General features: G+C 41.9%; 2 protein-coding genes across 2 annotated transcripts; one reads left to right on the top strand and one right to left on the bottom strand.

Moving 5' to 3' along the window:
* Positions 1–619: 619 nt before the first annotated feature.
* Positions 620–6,345, bottom strand: C17H17orf67 (chromosome 17 C17orf67 homolog). The gene is made up of 5 exons (XM_072351735.1): positions 6,212–6,345; positions 5,180–5,434; positions 4,433–4,533; positions 1,489–1,628; positions 620–913 (listed from the first exon to the last, which is right to left on the bottom strand). The coding sequence occupies exons 2-4, from the start codon at positions 5,232–5,234 to the stop codon at positions 1,512–1,514; spliced, it is 273 nt and encodes a 90-aa protein (XP_072207836.1). The 5' UTR covers positions 5,235–5,434; positions 6,212–6,345; the 3' UTR covers positions 620–913; positions 1,489–1,511.
* DGKE (diacylglycerol kinase epsilon) lies at positions 5,849–19,486 on the top strand. Its single transcript, XM_072351734.1, has 11 exons — positions 5,849–6,921; positions 8,393–8,552; positions 8,929–9,048; positions 9,952–10,095; positions 10,531–10,688; positions 10,970–11,021; positions 11,167–11,280; positions 11,656–11,727; positions 12,309–12,436; positions 12,906–13,017; positions 13,329–19,486. The coding sequence occupies exons 1-11, from the start codon at positions 6,458–6,460 to the stop codon at positions 13,518–13,520; spliced, it is 1,716 nt and encodes a 571-aa protein (XP_072207835.1). The 5' UTR covers positions 5,849–6,457; the 3' UTR covers positions 13,521–19,486.
* The last annotated feature ends 94 nt before the right edge of the window (positions 19,487–19,580 follow it).

The following is a 19,580-nucleotide window of genomic DNA, read 5'->3' on the forward strand; positions in this document are numbered from 1 at the left end:
CCTGTCTTTAGGGTCTCAGTGTGACAGCAGTGAAGCTGAGCTGTTAGCTGAGTCAGTCCATAACTGATTCTACTGCTGTTACAAATCATAACTGTTAGGTAAGAGCAATCAAGACCTTTCTCATGGTGTTCAGCAGGTATCATCTTATTGTACAAGATATTCTGCACAAGGCATTAGTTAGAAAGGCACACAGGCAGAAGGGTGATGGCTGGATTCATAACGATGACCTGAGAATTAAAAGGAGTGGGAAAAGATTTGCTGAGAAACTACAAAGTGATCAGAGTGCTCGTTCCTTCCCACCTGCTGGACGCAGAAAGTCCTCGCTTTGAAATGCTTGAAATAGAAGAAGAAATCACTTTGCAATCCCGAGCCTCACTTCCAGTAATCTTTTTTAGCATATGCTGTTAAAGTACAGCATAACAGAACCATCTGAAAGTGGGTTTGAATTAAGCATTTATTATGAAAGAATACACAAAATACTCAAGTGACTGAACATAGATTAGCACTGCATAAATGTTGTGTCTTCATATAATGTTATTTAAGCTACAAAACTATCATTAACATTTCCTCCAAGGTCTATTTAAGTAGCATTTACTTCAGCCAGTGTAAAGCTGTCCTCTTAGAAAGCATCCTCTAGACTCATTACTGATTTATTCTTGCCTGTAGCTCAGAATTTGGAGGAAAGCATTCATTTATTTATTCATGCATGCAATCATTATTTTCTTTACAGATGGAAAATGTATGTTGGTCTGTAATATGTGTAGCTACTTATGTTTGGAAGTTTTGCCATAGCACAAAGATTATAATTATAGCAAAGAGATCCAGCTCTACAATGAGCATATAGCCAATGCAGTAATAATCTTGTCCTTAGCACAGTCACAGTACGAATCTTCCTCCACGCCCATGAAGAGATCTGCAGAAATAAATAAAAAAAGGAAAATATACTTAAAACACCTGGAGAAATTGGCCATACTAATAACATACAAAAGGCTTCAAATCCTTTAAGCACTTCTCTAACATTAATTCTTCCCCTCGCTGTGAGCAGGATAGCAGTCAGGCAGCTTTCAGCTGTGTCTCAGCTGTGAGGCTTTTTGAAATCTGCCCACTCACCTCCCAGGGCTGAGAATCTTGTGGTTTTGTTTTTAAATAAGTTGCCGACCTTTGGCTTACTGCGGATTAGAAGAGCTCCATTGAAGTCTGCCCCAATATCCAGGTTTTCAAAGGCATTTAGGTGCATACAGGTACAGATAGATGCCTAGCATCATTTTAAGCAGATGAACTTTGTAACTTTCAAATCGCATCAGCCCTGACAGATACCATCCTTGTATTTTACTGCTCAAATGCTTTTGAAAGTGTGCTCCTGAATCTGCAATTTTTATGTTAAGAAGTTGACTGTGAGTGATACAGCACCGCTATTATGGTGAGAATTCAAGCTTATCCTGGCTGACAAATCTCACTGTCTGCGCCGTAAAAGAAATAGAGATATACCAATCACAGGGTAGACAAGACCATTAGATTGGATGGACTAAATCCCGGTTGCAGTGTGGCAAGCAGTGTGGATTCAACCAGTGCTCCAGGAATTGCTCTTCTGATCTCTGCTCCAAGCGCTGGAGGTAAAGCATATGTTCCTACTTAAAGACAAGAAGATGTAATTTAGTTATGTAACCACTCAGGCCTGACGTCAGGCCAATGAAGCAGGTCAATTTTACAGCTTATACAAGGACCATTGACTTACCTCTGAGAATTATCAAATGTAATGAAATGGGATTTTTAGTCACTTTGTCGTAACGTAGCAATACACAATGATTGATATCAGCCAGACTAGTAAAGGTGTTGGGCAAGAATTTCGTAACAATATTCATAAATTAAGAATTCTGCATACACGTATTTCATTGGCATATCCACACAGAAGCCTCTGTTGGTCCTTGGGTTACAAAAAGAATCTCATAGACAGGCCTGTTGTAGTCTCTTCTGGTAATTGATTCCTGCATTAAACTTTGATCAGATCTGTGGCAGTAATCTGAAGGGTTCTAATAAGCACTTTGCATCAGTGCTGACTGATGTTGTGTAAAATATAAACAATATGAATTGGAGGGTTTTGATGTAAGCAACGAGTTGTCAAAACTAAGTGAGTCATGCGCCAAAAACTCGACTTCCATCAGGAAGAACATTTGCTTTTAATAAGTTACAGTGCTAGTGCATGTGGGCTCATAAGCCTACTGAGAGAGAGAGATTTCTTCAGAACTGTAGCCCATTGCTTAGCACACTGGGTAAGGCAGCAATTGAATCTGTAGCATAAATCCTTTGCACGAGCCAAGCATTCCTGCTGTCATCCAGTCCTCTGCTTTCTGAGCTGCCCAGAAAGCGGGTGCAGGATGGCAGCAGGAAGCGTGAGCATCCTGCCTCTCACTGTGCTCTGTGTCCCTCACAGTGCAAAGCATCTTGGCTCCAGTCCCTCCGTGAGGCTGCGTAATGGACTTGCAGAGAAGAGGACTATATGACTGAAAAGATTCCTCATGATAAAAAGCAGGGCCCTGGTCAAAGTCAGATTAGAATATGTTGATAACATAAATGACACTTTAAAATAATCAAAGATGGCAGATCTTCCTGTCTGTAACTGAATGGGCTTTTTTTTTAGTGAAACAGCACTGTGGAAGTCAAACTGTGTCACAAAGAATTGCAAATTCCTCAGCTCAGCGTGAGCTGGCCTCGACAAACAGCTTTTGCTTAAAAAAGCTGAACAGAGGCAGGTTCATCTCAGCATTCATTTCATTCTGCTACAAAGAATCCATACAAGATCAGTTTTTGAGTCTGTGGTAGAGTTGTGCACAGGGACACAGCAGCCATGTCCCTTCATTCACAACTGAAAATCTCCATGTTCCACTTGGGAGGAGGGACGGATTTTTTCTTGAAGGATATTTTATTTTCTACTGAAAACCTTGACTTTTAGTGAGCAAAACAAATACTCTTACGTTTGGATTTTCTTGCAGAGAAGCATTTGCAAAGTGGCCAGGGCAGAGCAGCAGAGGTCAGTAATCAGATGCTTCTCTAGCCCTAGCTCACTCTACTCTCTGCTTGCACACATTTAACTTCCTGTAACACAGAATTTAACTCGATCCCACTCTCATATTGTTTGATCTTATATTTAAGATATTTACTATATAATGTATGCATAATCATGGTGTTACATTGAGCTTTAGCGTGGCTGGGATGTATTCCTACCAATTTTCAACAGCTGCAAAGCATATTGAACAACAGCATGGAAACCACCCCAACTCTGAAGCGCACACTTGTTGGTTTCTTGGTGCTGTCATACAGTCTCAGTTGTTCAGGATTGTTAACAAGCTTGCTGTAGTATTCTTGTGACAGCCTTGATTTGCTGCGGCCATCACTGTTGACAGAGAAGTGTGTATGTTGGAAGTGGTGTATGGCCAGGACTGCCAGGTGGATTCTGTTTGGCTTGTATACAATAGCTGTTGGAAAGACAGAACCATTAACTGTCCCCACAAGCGTGGCACACACTGAGCTCAGCCTTGCAAGGCAGGTATTGCTCTTCATGCCCTATGCAGTTCAGAAGTGTTTAGCACCTTGCTAAACTGAGCCCCTGTATTCCTCATACACTCACAATTGATTGTGTTCTTCCTGGATTCTGTGGCTTTTCCTTCTTCAGAGCCATATAATTAGAGCTCGGTTTATTTACTTTGGAACAGAATAGGCACTAATTTTAAAAAACCTTAAGTAACTTTTGAGAAGTGCAGAATTATATGTTAGATCTTCTTAAAGCACGTAAAACAGAAGGTTCCTAAATTCCTTCATGTTTCTTTTGTTGTAATTTGGGATAGAGATCAATAAATGTGAATATTACACACAAAACCAGTGCTGTTGCATTAACGTAGCAGCTAAAATCTCTACAGTCTCATAACAAACTGTCTTAGCTGTAGCATTCATAACAAAACAAATGAATGTAAGTGATTTAAAAGCTGGTGTAGAGCTACCTCAACCTCCACGCTGACCGCTGACACCTGCACCTCCTTTCTGCCTTGAGTGCAGAATGTACTGTAAGCAGAAGATATTTCCTGTTATTTCCTTTCTTGGGAACAACCCAATGAACTCCCCATTTCTATAAATGAAAAGCCACTTTCTTCTCATTAATCTGACTGGCATTTTTTGAACCATGATAAATAATTTCTGCCCTGTACACATCCTGAGCAATGTTTAGCACTTACAGAATGGTACCTGACACTAGAATGCAACGGAGTGTTTTATTACTTCACAGAAGATCTCAGCTGCTTAAATAAGTGATATTCATAATGTACTCTTTGGAATTTTAACTATACGAATCCAATACTAAGCACTTGCCCTCCCTCCCTCCCACCCTTGCCCCTCTTTTTATTTTAATGAATGCAATATAAAAGTAAATGTCATAAATCACCCTCATTGGCTCATCAGGGAAACCAGCTTTTCTTTGTCTGTCTTCACGACGGGTTCTCAGAATCTGTTTGGCTTCTTTCTCAGTCAAAATCGGTGAAGTGTCTACAGATGGAAAAGCAGCAGCTAGTTAGGAAATTAGCATGAAGTTAATGTTTTATCTGCCAGATGTAAAACGAAATGTCTCCAAACTTTATTTTTGTCCATATACAAAGTGTTCTTTCATTACAGCCCCTTCCCAAGGGATACTGCATTCCAAAAGATACGAGTGGAATTTTAAACCATTTTTATACTTGTGCTTTCTATAGTCTGGTCCCACCAGCATGTAACAAATCCTACCTATTAATGTTACTGCCTGCATTGAAAAAATATAACAGCACCACCTAATCAGTAAAGTTAGTAACTCTTCCGATTCTTTTCCCTTCTGTTTTGCTTTACTTTTCAAGATTATTTTTCTAAGTAAAGCAAAGGAGAGTTTGGTGAAATAATATTAAAATTATAAGCTCATAAAGCAGTGTTTTGGTTTTCGAATAAATGACTACAGTGTGCACGCAGAGAGTAAAATATCTGATACAATAGCTCACTTGTTCAAAGTCAGATCATGGAACGCCTGCAATGTAGAAAAAGTTAAGTATGAAAAATGAAATATGAAGATCCTAAAATACAAAGCACTAATACTATGACAATATGTTCTGCAGCTCTTACTCCAGAATTACACACATGCACGGGTTTGTTTTATATAGACTCCTACCTGTAAAAGCGGTCATGAGGACCAGGAGGAAGATAAACACAAGTAACTGCTTCATTCTGATTCTGCTTTCTCTCAGCCTGTTCCAGTCTGAGTAGTGCTGACGGAGGCACGAGCCTATTTGAAGTAGCTACGTCAGTCACAAATGTTTGTTTATGCTTTACCTAATGTGACTTATAGTACGATTTTGAAGACATCTGGTGCGAAGTTTTGAATGTGGCCATTATCTGCTCCAACATTCTCAGCATAACTCTGATCCTGAGGGGAAAAAAAGAACAGAAGACCATTTTTCCACTTCGGCCTTCTGAGCCACGCGGGGTGCTTTAATTGTGTGAAAATAGGAGCCCTGCTTTACACTTAGCACAGCAATGGGCTCAGCTGCCCCAGAAAAAGGAACACTTTGTTAAAGACAGACACCCAGTCCTGAACTGGTAACAATTCCTGCCACTAACCTGCGTTAACTCTCAGAAGGCCAAATCACCGCTGTGGGAACAGAGCAGAAATTTGTATCACTAATAGAATCTCACAGCTGCAAACTCACATCATTCTCCTCAGGTTGGCTGAACACAGGATGGTAAATGAGGTCACTGCTGAGCAGAGTGGGCAGTAAGGACAGGACCTTAACAAACGTGTTTTGCTCATGTGTGTCACAGGCCAAACATTCCCCAAGCAGCACCGAGCCGGGTGTGGGCCTGCAGGGGAGATTGTGTCCCTCTGGATGCTGATAAACCCGAGGGATGGTGTGTGCACTGCAAGGCCTTCGGTCGCTGCTGGTGTTTTGTTCTTGAGTTGCAAAGAACTGTGGGTTCTAACAGCACCAACCGTCGCTGTATTTTAAGAAGTGCTACGGGAAAAGCTTTCCAGCACACCGCGATCGTTCCTGCCCTGTCGGTCACCGCGGACCTTCCAACCGCCCGGCGCAAATCGCTCCACCTGCCCCGGCAGCCACGAGGCCGCTATTCCCGCCCTCACTTCCGGGCGGCGCCCGTTGCCTGGCAACCGCCGCGGCCGCTTCCGTTTCCGCCGCGCGCGCACCTCCATGGCCGCTGCAGGCCGAGTTGGCGTCGGGCCCGGGCAGGCAGCGGTGGAGTTCCTCGTTCAGGCCGGTGCCGAGGCTCTGCAGCCGGGGTGGGTCGGATCGGAAGCGCTTAGAGCCAGACAGGGATCGGGAGATGCTTCCTGAAGCCGCCCGTCGTTTCCTCGCGGCGGGCAGCCAGCCCCGGGTTCGCCGCGCCGTCTCCTCCGGCGATGTGAGGGGGTAGGCTGCAAGGCCGCAGGGGGATGGCGGGCGCCGAGAGAGGGAGCGGAGCCTTCTCCATGTCCTCGGTCGTCGCAGACTGGAGCTTGGTGTTCTGGACGCTGTGCTCGGTCATCCTGCCGGTGCTGATCACTCTGTGGTGCAGCTTCCACCGCTCCCGGCGGCAGATGCTGATACGTGACATCTTTTGCAAGAGCAAGCATGACTGGCACTACACGGACCTCTTCGGGCAGCCCTCCTACTGCTGCGTGTGCGCTCAGCACATCCTCCGCGGCGCCTTCTGCAGCTGCTGCGGGCTGCGCGTCTGCGAGGGATGCCTGAAGAAGGCCGAGCAGCATTTCCTCTGCAAGGAAATCGTCATGAGGAGCGAAGGTGGAGCCCACGGCTCTATGCCGCACCACTGGATCAGAGGCAACGTCCCGCTCTGCAGCCACTGTATGGTGTGCAAGCAGCAGTGCGGCACACAGCCCAAGCTCTGCGATTACAGGTAGTGCGATGGAGGCTGGCTTTCTGTGATAGTGTGCTGCCATTTCTGTGCTGTATTTACCGCGGTATCGTTGGAACACGTTGCCACAAAAACAGTTTGAAACAACCTAAAATAAAAATGAGTTCTGGTCCGTAAGGATCTGGTCAGTAATTCCACTCATAGGTTGAGATATTGTCTCTTGTGTCTATTTGTTCTCTTTTTTACATTTCTCCATCGTGATATGCTAACTGCTATAGAACTATATGTAAAGACTAAGCCCAAGAGAGCTTGTATTTTGGGGGCAGGCATAAGAAGGTTCTGATGTGTTTGTTTGTACAGTGTGGTCATTGTAATGGCACGGCCCATGTTTCAGATTGCCAAAAAAAGCACGAGTAACTGCAGCATTGGCATCTGGTCAGTGCAATCAGAACAAGCAACCCTACTGAAACTGTTTTGTTTTTCCCATTTAATGACACTCTGAATAAGCTAATAGGAAGGTTTTGAAAGCTGATTTAATACAATCCATTGTTACAGTTTGTAGTAAGAATGATAAAAAGATCATAAGAAAATGTTCAAAGGCTCATACTGCCATCAGTAAGGGTGCTTTTGAAGCTGTCAGCATAGATGTTGGGCACAATGGGCCAGAACAGAGAGTCTTTAGAGAGCATGCCTAGCAGAGTAGGAAGGGGATGGGATTTGGGATGCAGAAGTGAGAGGGGAAGAAAACACAGTGACTTGATATTCACTGTCTACAGTACAGGGCATATGTCACTGCTGCTCTAGTTGTGTGCTGGATTAACCAGAAAGACTCCAAAAATAGCTTTCACAGCTGCTTAAACCAAGGCTTTGGATGTGGCCAGTGAGGATTAATGTTTTGCAGCGGGTGGCAGGAAGTGCTGCAGTATTCCCTCTTGTTCTGCTGTTTTCTAGGATGGCTTCTAGAGTAGGCCCAAAAGCTGAGCAGTTTTGTGTAACAAAATCCTTTGCACAGAATCATGTAATGTTTTGGGGTTCAGACTTGACAATATTACCACTTTTAAGAAATATACTAACGAAGGCATTTAATGTAGTTGTAACATTTTAAATTAGTAAGCAGTACTGTAGTATATGCTCAGTAAGGATGGGTAGGAGTTGAGGTTTACATGTGAGCTCTGAATGTGACCATATTGCACACACTGCAGATGAATATAGCATCTGATTTTTGAAGTTAAAAGAAAATAATTAAGAGTAATTTAGTTTATAGAATTCAGACATTTCTCTAAACGTTCAAGGATGTGATCAAGTTCTGTATTTCTTTTTGTAGCCAATAGATTGTCATTTGGAATTCTATAGACTGCACAGTGTTCTCTGTAATGTGCTCAGACTATTCCTTGTTACAGTGCACGGAATGTGAGTACGTTCCAGAGTTATTGTCTCTCTACAATGAATACACACAATTTATATGCTGGTTAATTGAGGATGAATTTTCTCAATTCTTGGTCTTTTTTTCCAGATGTGTGTGGTGTCAGTGCACTGTCCATGACGAATGCATGTTGGCTTGTTTAAAGATTGAGGAATGCACGTTTGGAGAATTCAAAGACTTAATTATTCCACCCTACTACTTGTCTTCAATCGACCAGATGCGTAAAGACAAAAGAACTGATTATGAAAAGGTAACCATCTACTGCTTCTTTCTTTTTAATATGTTCTCTGGCTTCCGTTTTTTAATAATATCTGAAAATTTGATAAAGATGTGGGAAGAAGTGTTCTTTTTACATCACAAGAACTGTTGCATACCAGAACCATGTGTGAGAAACATCCCTGCTTGAACAGTTCTGTCATGGTTTGTTGCTTATCTAACGCTGGAGTGTTGTTGTCTTGGCCACCACTGAATGGAAATGTTCAGCCTCCTTGTGTGCTGAAAGTACTTGTTTGTTTTGATGACTTCCAGCTAATCAACACTTAAAGGGGACAGGTTTTGGAGCAAGACCTGAGACATTTTTAAACAGGCAGAATTAGTGCACGTTGCTTATTGTTGCCTTTTTGCAGGTGGTTCCTTACTGCAGAGAGCACTGGATCCCAGTGATCGTACTGGCAAACACTCGTAGTGGGAACAACATGGGCGAAACTTTACTAGGAGAGTTTAAAATTCTGCTGAACCCTGTTCAGGTAAGTGCAGTGAAAATCCGCTGTAATAAAATAAGAGTTAAAATCAGAATCAACATCACTTTGCATCCATAATGGCAGTGAGATCTTGAGGAAGAGTAAAGGAAGCAGATGCACGCAGTTTGTTCTGTTGGAAAGAACTGGTTTACAGGAAGACTAAAATGCGGAGGTCTTCCCGCCTTCGTGTTGGTTCTGGTTCTTCCTACAGCTGTATGTATTCTATTTGTAGTAATGCGGGTTGTGATTCTGATAATAAGAATCTGGCTCTCGAAGTAATCTACTCGTTCTTAGAAAATGAGATATTAAAGTCTTGGTTTGAAATGTATTTGTTCAAATCCTTGCGTTTCTTGTGAAAATGGCAGTTGCTGTTCTGTGCTGTCCCTTTCCCCTTAGAGCCCTCAGAGTTGGCACAGGATGTTGATGTAACGGCAGGCAGTTGTTCCTTGGATTTCCTGGCTGCATATTAATATTCTTATTTTGAAGTTCAAAACACAACCTTAGAATACAGACTAATATAAAACACTGCGCCTTTGTTTTCAGTGCATCCCAGTAAGGCCTTAAAAAATAGGCCTCTTTGTATCTTGAATATCTTAAAATAACTTTCATCTGAAGTCTTCCATCGTTAGAAAATTCCTTGTAGTGTTACTGGATACGGGATTTTCTTAGGACTTGGTCAGCTTGGTTTATCAATGGCACTTATTGCTAGCGAAGCACCTGGAGCAATTTTGTGACCTTTGGAGACTGAATCCAGTTCATAAAAAGTCAAAGCAGCTCATTTGCTTGTGTGGTATTATAAATAGAGGATGTTTATTTTATATTGGAATGAACATCTTGAAGTTGTTTATCCGTGAGGCAAATCCTGAGTCCTGTTCTGTGAACTTACAGAACTGATTTTCTTTGTTCTAGGTTTTTGATCTTAGCAAAATCACACCTGCTAAAGCACTCCAACTGTGTTCCTTGCTGCCTTGCAATGCTGTCAGGGTTCTTGTCTGCGGTGGAGATGGCACAGTAGGATGGGTCCTGGATGCAGTCGATGAAATGAAGATAAAGGTATTGTACTTCAAATGAAAAGCTGTCTTATGGTGAGATGAGTTTTGGAGCTGCTGAAGTGCTGTAGGCTGATCTCTTACCTGCGTTTGTAACATTCATCTTCCTGAATAACATTCATCTTCCTGAATTGAGAAATATTTGCAGAACTGCTTATATGTACTAGGGACAAAAAAGTGCATTGTATTGTGATTCCCTGTAGCTCAAAAAAAATATATATAAAAGCTTTGGATTAACCTTGCCTTTATTTGCATTATCCTTACTGTAAGTGCTTCAGCTGGCCATCTGCTGTGCTAATAGCAGCAGCTGCATCGCTCAGCACTAGGTAACAAGCGGCTCTGAAGGCTAATGGTGTTTATATAACTCAAACATTTGGGGGGAGAAGGTGGAAAATGAATGCTGAGAAGGTAGCTAATGTGCATTGCTTCTGTATCCTAGGGGCAAGAACGCTTTATTCCACAAGTTGCAATTTTACCTCTAGGAACAGGTAATGACCTGTCCAACACACTGGGCTGGGGTGCAGGTTATGCTGGAGAAGTCCCTGTGGAACAAATCTTACGAAATGTCATGGAGGCAGATGGAGTCGTGCTGGACAGGTAAGGAGCAGTGGAAAGATCGATTCTGTAGAACCAAATGTTACCGTAGGTCTACTTGTACTCCATTAAAGCAGTGTTTGTAAAGTTCCTCAGTGGATTAGGAAACTGCAGAATAACTGAGGTCCAAAATCGGTCTATATTTAGTTGTTCTGCAATGCTTAATTCTTTCATGATGCAATTTAGTTTAGTTAAATTTGAGCTTTTTGAGATCCTTAGCTACTGCTTTGATAATGAGAATAGTTTCTTTGTCACAAGTCTAAGTAATAGCTGTTGTTTTTCAGATGGAAAGTACAAGTGACAAGCAAAGGGTACTACAACTTAAGGAAACCAAAGGTATGGCTTGCAATTATAAGCATGGATTCTGTGGAATACCTGCACAGTTATATTTTCTGGTACCTACTTCCCAATAATTGTGGTGGCTTTTAATTCCTAATTAATAATACTTAATAAGATGATAAATAGGAATCTTCTCTTACAGGTATTCACAATGAACAACTACTTTTCTATAGGACCTGATGCTCTAATGGCTTTGAATTTCCATGCCCATCGCGAAAAGACTCCCTCGCTGTTTTCCAGCAGAATTATTAATAAGGTGTGTTGGGTAAAATGTCACTTTCCTCTTAGAGTTGCTGACTTGACTTGCACCCTTATTTTAAACACTGCATGATTTTTTCCTCCATGTCGTAAGTTCTTCTCATTAAATATTAGTGTTATATCTTTCTGTTCAGCTGATTTTCAGCCTTTAGAGCTCTGTGTCAGTCTGCGTTATTCTGAAAGAAAATGTGTCTTTGGGCATTAGTGAGCTGTAGTGATACAGTCTGCACAGCTGCCCTGATGTGCAAGTGTGTTATGTATGCATTTTAGATGACAAGGCTTGGTCCTGAATACACATGAGCATTTACAGTAGGCTTCATATGTGTTGTCTTTTTCTAACAGTGCTTTTTGTTTCCCCCGTTGTTTTTTATAGGCTGTTTATTTTTTTTATGGAACCAAAGACTGCTTAGTACAAGAATGTAAAGATCTTAACAAGAAAGTTGAGGTAAGTTTTTTAACTTGCTTATTTAGTGGGCAAATAATGGAGTATAAAGATTTACCTTATGAAAGGAAAGGGAAACATTTTGCAGGTTACTGTGTAAGGACACTTGTGTAAGGATAGCTCTGGACAGTGTGGAGTTTTTCTCCTGTTCAGGTTCCTTTGTTATTTGCAGCTGTCTTTGTGGAATTTGTGCCTTTGAGCTTACAGAGAATTCCTGACATTTTTTCTGGTCTTGGCTCAGGTCTCAGTTCAACTCCAGAGACTGAGATAAAATCTGCACCAGAGGCTTACATAAACGAGGGGGTTTTTGTGTTGTTTGTTTTGTGTTTTCTATTAACAGAAATTGATTACAAGCTATGAAAGCACAACATATTGGTCTTGTAAAATCACAAGTCTTTTCTTCTTAAGTATGAAAAGAAAACACGCTCTATTTGTACAGGGTCAGTTCAGCTCACAAGCTGGTTTTGTGGTGGTATTTTTTTTCTTCTTCATGAGTAAGTATTAAATGGATAAAGAGAATAATCAGCATTTCTTGCAGTTCTGAATTTGCTATGTGATAATTGACTTCTGTTTCTCTTTTAAAGCTAGAATTGGATGGTGAGAGAATCGAGTTACCCAATTTGGAAGGCATTATAGTCCTGAATATTGGATACTGGGGAGGTGGCTGTAGGCTCTGGGAAGGAATGGGTGATGAACCTTATCCCTTGGCAAGGTACACATGTAAATGTATTTTATAGTTCCCTTAAAATGCTTACAAGGCTAAGCTTCCAAAAATTATTTGGACAAAGTTCTTTGCCAAAATGTACAGAAAAAAAGTCATTTTTGTTTTTCTGTGGATTAGTAATGGACTGGAATGACTGAAAGACAAAAAACTTAAACATTTCTAGAACAGAAATCTACCAAGGGCCTTAAACATGCACTGTAAGTCTCAGAATGTAATATAGCTGTAATTGCCAGTAGCTAGGTAGGGAATATCAACTCAGCTGGAGTATTGCTCAGTATTCGACCTGCTTTTATGCAGCTTCCCTTGCTGCTCAGTGTGACCTACTGCTCAGGAGAAATAAATAGTGTTAACATTTGTCTTCTCCATGGTAACAACAGTGAAAGACTGTAATGTTTGGATGTGTGTTTTAGAGCTCATAAGCCTCCCTAAAAAAAGAGCCCGCTTTCTTACTTCATAGACACGATGATGGACTTCTGGAAGTTGTTGGAGTTCATGGTTCCTTCCACTGTGCTCAGATTCAGGTGAAGCTTGCAAATCCTGTTCGTCTAGGGCAGGCACATACAGTGAGGGTAAGTAGTATTTATGAACGTGTTTCCCTAAATCTTTTTCAGTACACAGCATACAGCTTCAGGCACTCAGCTGTATGGCCTGAAGTTGCAGTTTCAGCTGAGCTGAAAGTTTCTTCCCTTAGTAAAAGCTGATATGCATCATTAACAACCTCTGTTCCTGTGGTTGGTGGCCTATAAGTACAACAAATTATGTACTAAGTTTCTCTCCTGCAAGTCTCAAACTGTGCAACATCAGTATGTTGTAGTTTAAAAAGGTATCTTCGGACTTACATTGAACTGCTGTGATTGTGTGTTCTTCTGTTTAACACTAGCTGATCTTGAAGAGTTCAAAGATGCCAATGCAGGTGGACGGAGAGCCGTGGGCTCAGGGGCCATGCACTGTTACCATAACTCATAAGACACATGCATTGATGTTGTATCATTCGGGTGAACAAACAGATGACGACGCATCCAGCATGTCTGAGCAAGAGCATGTGAGAGAACAGACAGATGAAGATGTATAGATTTTGTGGGATGCGACATAATACCGTGAAGAACTTCAACCCATTAAAAACACTGAGAATGCTTAATCTAACTTAAGGATTATGCTGTAAGGTTCGTACTTGTGGATTAATAAGGGTTGAGGAAGCCATACTTTCATATTCATGAGCATTTTCACAGCTGAATTACCACAATTGTTTTGCCGTTCAGACTGGCGGTGGTACCCAGCCTCTCCAGCTGGAGGAGTTACTGTAATGGGAGGGAAGGGCCAGATGCTGCAGTTCTTCCTTGCTGTAGATTCACATCTTCTGCACATATGCAGTATTGGATGCACAAAGTATATACCCGTGGAAAGGAGAACAGCTGAGAGTTCAGCCTGCTTCCACCTCTTCTTTTTGCCCAGGATCAGTTCCAGAACAGAAAACCAGAATAAGTAGAATGTGAGCTGTTTTTTCTGAGGACAGCCTGCACCTGGCTGCCATCTCTTGGGAGCAGGATGAATTTGGTGTACCTGCTTGTGCAGTACTTATAGATTGTGAAGGATGTGGGGGCTCTTGGGAAGGCACTTTGCAAGTAAGATGTTACTGGACCAAAGGTTTCTGGGAAGGGTATGTTAGCAAATGGCTCTTAGTGGCTTTGTAAGCCCAACTACCCAAAATGCAGCTTAAAAATAGTTGTACCATGACTTGCACTGAATGATCCTCTGACTGACTCTGCTTCAGTTCAGTGAGAGATTAATTGTAGTTTCTGTAAGTAGCAATGCATTTTAGTTCTGAAGGAGGCTTGCTGGAGGAAAGCTTGACAAAGGAGCTGTCTGTTTAAAAATGTATATCGGATGGTTTTAATTAATGGTGGCTGGCAAATGCTTAGGGGTTTTAAGTGGCTTTTTAGAGGTCTTGCTTTTCTGTTACCTGAAAACAATTGGTAGCAAGTCCATCTGTGAACTGTTGCAGTTTGAGGGGGAGGGCTATGTTTGCAGAGGTGAGAGGGTTCTGTTGTTACACTTATCATTGGACTGGAGGGGAAATGAAACGTTTGGTTTCTGACTGGCCCTTAAGGAATCAGAGATCTCTGTCAGCCCTGAGTCATCGTTCCCCATGCGAGTACAGGGCCAGAAAACTAAGTGGCTTAAACTCATATTAAAGGTTAAGAGCACATACCTGTATACCATCAGTTTGACATATCTGAAGCTTCTCAGGTGAAAACACCTTCACAGTTAACAGAAGTGAAAACCTGCTTCCTATTCTTTTTCCCTCTTACAGGTATTTTAAACCTGCAGCAGGTGAGAGCTATGAGTTAAGATCTGAAGTCTGTAACCAATTATTCAATGAAGTCTAGTTGAGTTATTGAAGAAGATAATTCATGCTGATTGCATACTGCATAAGTGAAGGATGTTAGAGGAGCTGAGGGGCCTGAACTTTAAATGTTGCTGCTTTTGTCAAATTTCCCCCATCATTTTCCATTTGTTCTTTATGCTGAGTGATACCGTTAGGTAAGGTAGGTCACCTCTGGGTTTTGTAAGTTTAAACTGCTTTTCAGAAATCTATAAAACAAAGTTTGCATTAACAGTGAATGAACTATTTATATTTTAAAATAATTTATTACAGCCTTGGTGAGGTTAGTGTTTTTAAAACCTTTAATTGTAATCCTATCTGGAGGGCATTTTAAAATTGCTCGTATTCTTTCTAGGAAGTGCACATGCTAGATCTGAAAATACTACTGATTATCTGTGTGCTCATAGTCATCTGGAAATGTGATTGGAGTACAGTGAACTGTAAGGCAGACACCATTTCTAAGTGTCTCATATCAGCCTCCCACACTTCACCTTAATTGTTTTATAGTATGTAAATACAGAGAAGTCTATGTAAAAAGTATTTAAAATATGCAAAGACATGCAATGTAAAACAGGCCTGTTAGCCTCACTTTTTGGTTTTGTTGTGGAGTTTCAATTTGTAGCTTCAGAAGTTTTCTAAAGGAAAGTTGTTTTTATTTGCTTAACTTACAGACATCAGCATCCTGTAGGTATTGAAGTTCTATGCTGTGGTTCTCACATAACTCATTTACACACAAGAAGTCGCACCCACTGGCTGCTTGATTTGAGCTGTTCAGAGCGCAGTTAAAAGAGCTCCCTGACATGGATCAGATGATTTTTGACATTATTTTAGAGCTTAAGAATCTTCAGCAGTTCAAAGACTTCCTTCTTTGAGCTCTCAGCATCTAGAAAAATCACTTGGAAAGCTTTTCTTTTCTCCCCTCTTTGCCAGTGAGATAAGCTGGTTTTCCACGTCTGTTCTGCCTGAGTAGGTTCTGGTGATGCTGTGCTGTGTTTGTGCACGCTGGGTCCTCACACTTAGTGCACTTTGCCAGGAATCTAGTCCTGAATGTGTGAAATATTCTTTAGGAAATGGAAATCTATCAGTACCTTTGCAGAAAGCAAGGAGGGTGAGAATTGTGGGTAACATCTAAGTGTGCATTTGTTGGCAGGGCCCCTGGAAAACTGTCTGTATTGGTCGGATTGTCCCATTCTTGGTTGTGGGAGTTAAGAAGTTTGTTTCAAAAACTGACAGTTGGTGACAGCAGGAAGCAATAGGGAGCAAGTTGAGCTGCTACAGACATGGAGAGCGTCTTGTAAATTTGCATTTATTGTGTGGGCAATATGCTGTTTGTGTCCAGTTTCCAACCAGGCATGTGTTCATCTTTCTACTGCAAATATAGATTGTCATATGCATGACAATAAAAGCTCTTTAAGCAGATGTTAGCACTAGAATCCGTTGGGAAGAGTTGCTGCTTCCTACACTCCATCCTTTCATTTAAATGTGTCCTCTTTTGCACTGTGCTGCAAATATAGTTGAGTTATTCATATGGGACTGTTTCCAGTTTCTACAAGTAAATGTGAGCAGTGGGCTCCCAGATTGTAATGCTGACATAAATTACTTTCTGTAACCTGTAATATAGCTGTAGTTGTTTAATGTTGACATGTAGCAGTTTTAAAGCCACGTTTTTGTTTTGCTCTTGGTGCAGGAAGCACCAGTACAAACAGCCGCTGTTCAGGTAGCTCCCTGAAAGCACCATAAACCTCACAATACTGCAGTACATCGTTTACCCAGAAGAGGGTATTCTGCAGCTGGGTCTCATGTCCCGCACAGAAGGATTCTTCCTCACCCTCTTACTGGTTAATATTGAGGAAAAATAATGACAAATAATGAGTAGTTTATTCTGGCAGTCTTCATAGGGTGTAACCTTGTGTAAAATATAGAGAGTGAATAATAACAGAAATTGTCAAGCACTTAAAAGTGGTTACACAGAGTTGATCTTGAAGTTTGATTGCAGCATACACTGGCGTTACAGAAGCTTGGTCAGATCCTGTAGCATCCTTTGCTGTAGGTTCCCAGTCCCGTGCAATGCAGACAGCAAACTGGAGAGAGAGCCTTCCTGTGCACAGCTTCCTGCTTGGCTCCAACCTAGTTTGTTTGTCTGCACGTTAGGGGAGGGTGTATGTGTGTATTTCCATACGAACACAGCTTTTTGACTTAGGCTTTGTTTGACTTCTTTATTTATGCATTTCTCCACTTTGAGCTCTCCCTTGCTTTATGCTGGCTAACTTGTCAGCAAAGTACATTGGAATGGTTTCACACAGCAGCCCAGCTTGTTGGCACCTTCAGTTGCCTCAATTTCTGATTTACTCAGACAATACCTGGAAGGTATTAGAATGGGCACCTCAGGTGCAGCATTCCCAGCCCCACACCTTTTCTCACAGTGCAGTTTTTGCTTTCTGCTGCTGGGGATGAATGTCCACATCCTCCACCGGTTCTCAGAACCAGGAGTTGAAGGTTCTTGTTTCAGTTCAGCCCATTCCTTCAGCCTGCACATTACACTGATGCTCACAGCTTTTTTTACTGTATATTTTTGTATCTAACTGGTTAAAGCAACCAACTTAAAGCACTGTACTTTAGCTGTAAACAGCATAACAGGATGAATGTTATAATACTTCTTTTTTTTTTTACTTCGGAACGCTTTTTGGAAGAGCAGCACTACAACCTGGCTGGTTAATCTATGGGTAGGAGGACGCTTAGGAACCGTCTTGTGTTCTAACTGAAAATGCTTTGTTCTATATCTCATGCTTGGCAGTATTTGCAGTTCTCTTAAAAAAGAAGCAAGATTGTACTCAGGAGTAGACAAGGATGTCCTTGGATTTATAACAGGTGTAGCATCACTGATCCCGTTCAATGTGAACCACTTACTTAAAAATGCTCTGATTTTTGCTCTGAGACACTATGGCTGCATCTTGAGTGTAGGAAAGAAACAGCAGAGGGCATTTAGCAATTAGGTGTAATGGGAGGATCTGCAGGTTCTGTATTGCAGCATTGTTTAGGCATTGTTCTAAAGGCACGGAGTGATCAAAATTCCTTTATCCCACTAAGAGTGCTGCATCCCCAGTGCAGGTTTTGGGCATCTCAGGGACAGACCAGCTGGAGTAAAGCCACGTGCCATTAAACCTAGTGATGTTATGCTGTCCTGCTCTGGGTGAGGATCTGGCCTTTACTGCTTGAAAGTATGAATGTATTTAAAATTTTACTTATTAATAGTACCCTGTTTACTGTGCTGTAAACTCTTATTTCTGTATCTAATTATTGCACTGCTTCGTTTGCAACTTGTTTGCAGGTTTCAGCATAAATTCTTTTCTCCTGAAGGGTAAGTGGGAGCTCGTACGGACAGTTTGTTGCATTCTGAGTCTTGGAAGTTTACATCCCTCAGAAGCCATTTGTCACCTACCCACGCTGTAATCCTTGAGCACCTCCAGCCATCTCCTCTTTCCAGGGTTTTTATAGTTGAACAGAATGGATTTTTATTTTTGTAGCTTGTAACTTCAGCTGTATAGTAGTTGTTCCTATTTGGTGATGAGCGATCAGATTACTGTACGAATGGGACTCTGAGGGGCTGCAACTGCAGTAAGAAATGCTGGCAAGAAAATACCAGTGAGTTAGATGTTTAAAAAAGAAAAGTAGTTCTTTAGCTTGGAAGTACTGTGATACTGGGAGTTTGTCCTGGGTGTGTGTGCATGTCCTGGAGTTGCTTTAAATAAGGGAAAAATGAGCTTAGCATGCAAGTAACAGACCAAAAGGGGAAATAGTGAACAGTTCTATCAACCAAGAAAGACGTTTAGGACTGGGTGGGTTTTTTGTTTCTCTGAAGCAGGAATGGTCATGAAACAGTCGTTTCCTTGTGGTACAGTTTAGGTGTCCAACCTCAACAAAAGCCCTCTGTGTGTTCCCTTTGCATACTCAGAAGCAGATCTCAGAGCCAAACTCGTTGCTGTAAGCCGTGTGAGCTCTTGCAACATAACACTGAACCCCGATGCACATTCGGAAGGTGAGTTAGGTGGTTCTTGACATCGTGATGCTCTTATATGCCACATTGTTTTTCCTTTGCTGTTTAAAATAAGGCAGATGACGATGGAGTGAGTAAGTGGGTGGGACTGCAGCCCTCACTGCCAGCAGCTGGGCTGTGTCCTGGGTGATTCTGGAGCTTCCTGCACAGCTCTGCTTTGTTTGCAGTTCTCATTGGCTTAATTGTTTCTGAAGCAGGTGATGCTGGTGCTGCCCTGTGAGTTACCACCAGGTTCCCTCCAGTCGTACATAGGGGCAATAGGTGTTATTTACCTGGGTGAGGTTCTGCCTATAAAAACCACACCTCAGTGCAGTCACAGCTTGCTGTCAGGTCCCGAACCCCGCCTTAAGTGAAGAAGTGAAACTGAAACCTTCTGTCTGTAGTCAGCTGTACTGCAGCCTGGTACTGTGATGTTACTGTGACTTGGGCTCCCCAGGGCTCTTTGGAGGAAGGCCAGCTCCATCTTCAGAGCCTTGAAACTACAGGTTTTCAAAGCACTGACTCTGCTACTGAGTTTCCTAATGAGCTGTTTTGCTGTCCTGTTGTTTGTACTGTATTTATCTGTGGTCTAAAGTGTGTGGATTAAAGTATTTAAACTCCATTTTTTCCTGTTTCTCACTATACACAGAACCAAAGGTGAGTTCTGGAAGCTGCAGAGCAGCCCGTAGCCGAGCCGTGCATCCCCGTGGCTGTGG

This window comes from Excalfactoria chinensis, chromosome 17 (genome assembly GCF_039878825.1).
Source record: "Excalfactoria chinensis isolate bCotChi1 chromosome 17, bCotChi1.hap2, whole genome shotgun sequence".
Lineage (NCBI taxonomy): Eukaryota > Metazoa > Chordata > Aves > Galliformes > Phasianidae > Excalfactoria > Excalfactoria chinensis.

Excerpts from the sequence above, each read along its gene's own strand:
- C17H17orf67 (XM_072351735.1), bottom strand. The coding sequence starts at position 5,234 with ATGAAGCAGTTACTTGTGTTTATCTTCCTCCTGGTCCTCATGACCGCT. Across the intron at positions 4,534-5,179 it reads CCTCATGACCGCTTTTACAG|ACACTTCACCGATTTTGACT; the intron begins GTAGGAGTCTAT and ends TTCCATCTGTAG. Across the intron at positions 1,629-4,432 it reads TCCCTGATGAGCCAATGAGG|GAACATATGCTTTACCTCCA; the intron begins GTGATTTATGAC and ends GTCTTTAAGTAG.
- DGKE (XM_072351734.1), top strand. The coding sequence starts at position 6,458 with ATGGCGGGCGCCGAGAGAGGGAGCGGAGCCTTCTCCATGTCCTCGGTC. Across the intron at positions 10,096-10,530 it reads TCGATGAAATGAAGATAAAG|GGGCAAGAACGCTTTATTCC; the intron begins GTATTGTACTTC and ends TCTGTATCCTAG. Across the intron at positions 12,437-12,905 it reads GAACCTTATCCCTTGGCAAG|ACACGATGATGGACTTCTGG; the intron begins GTACACATGTAA and ends CTTACTTCATAG.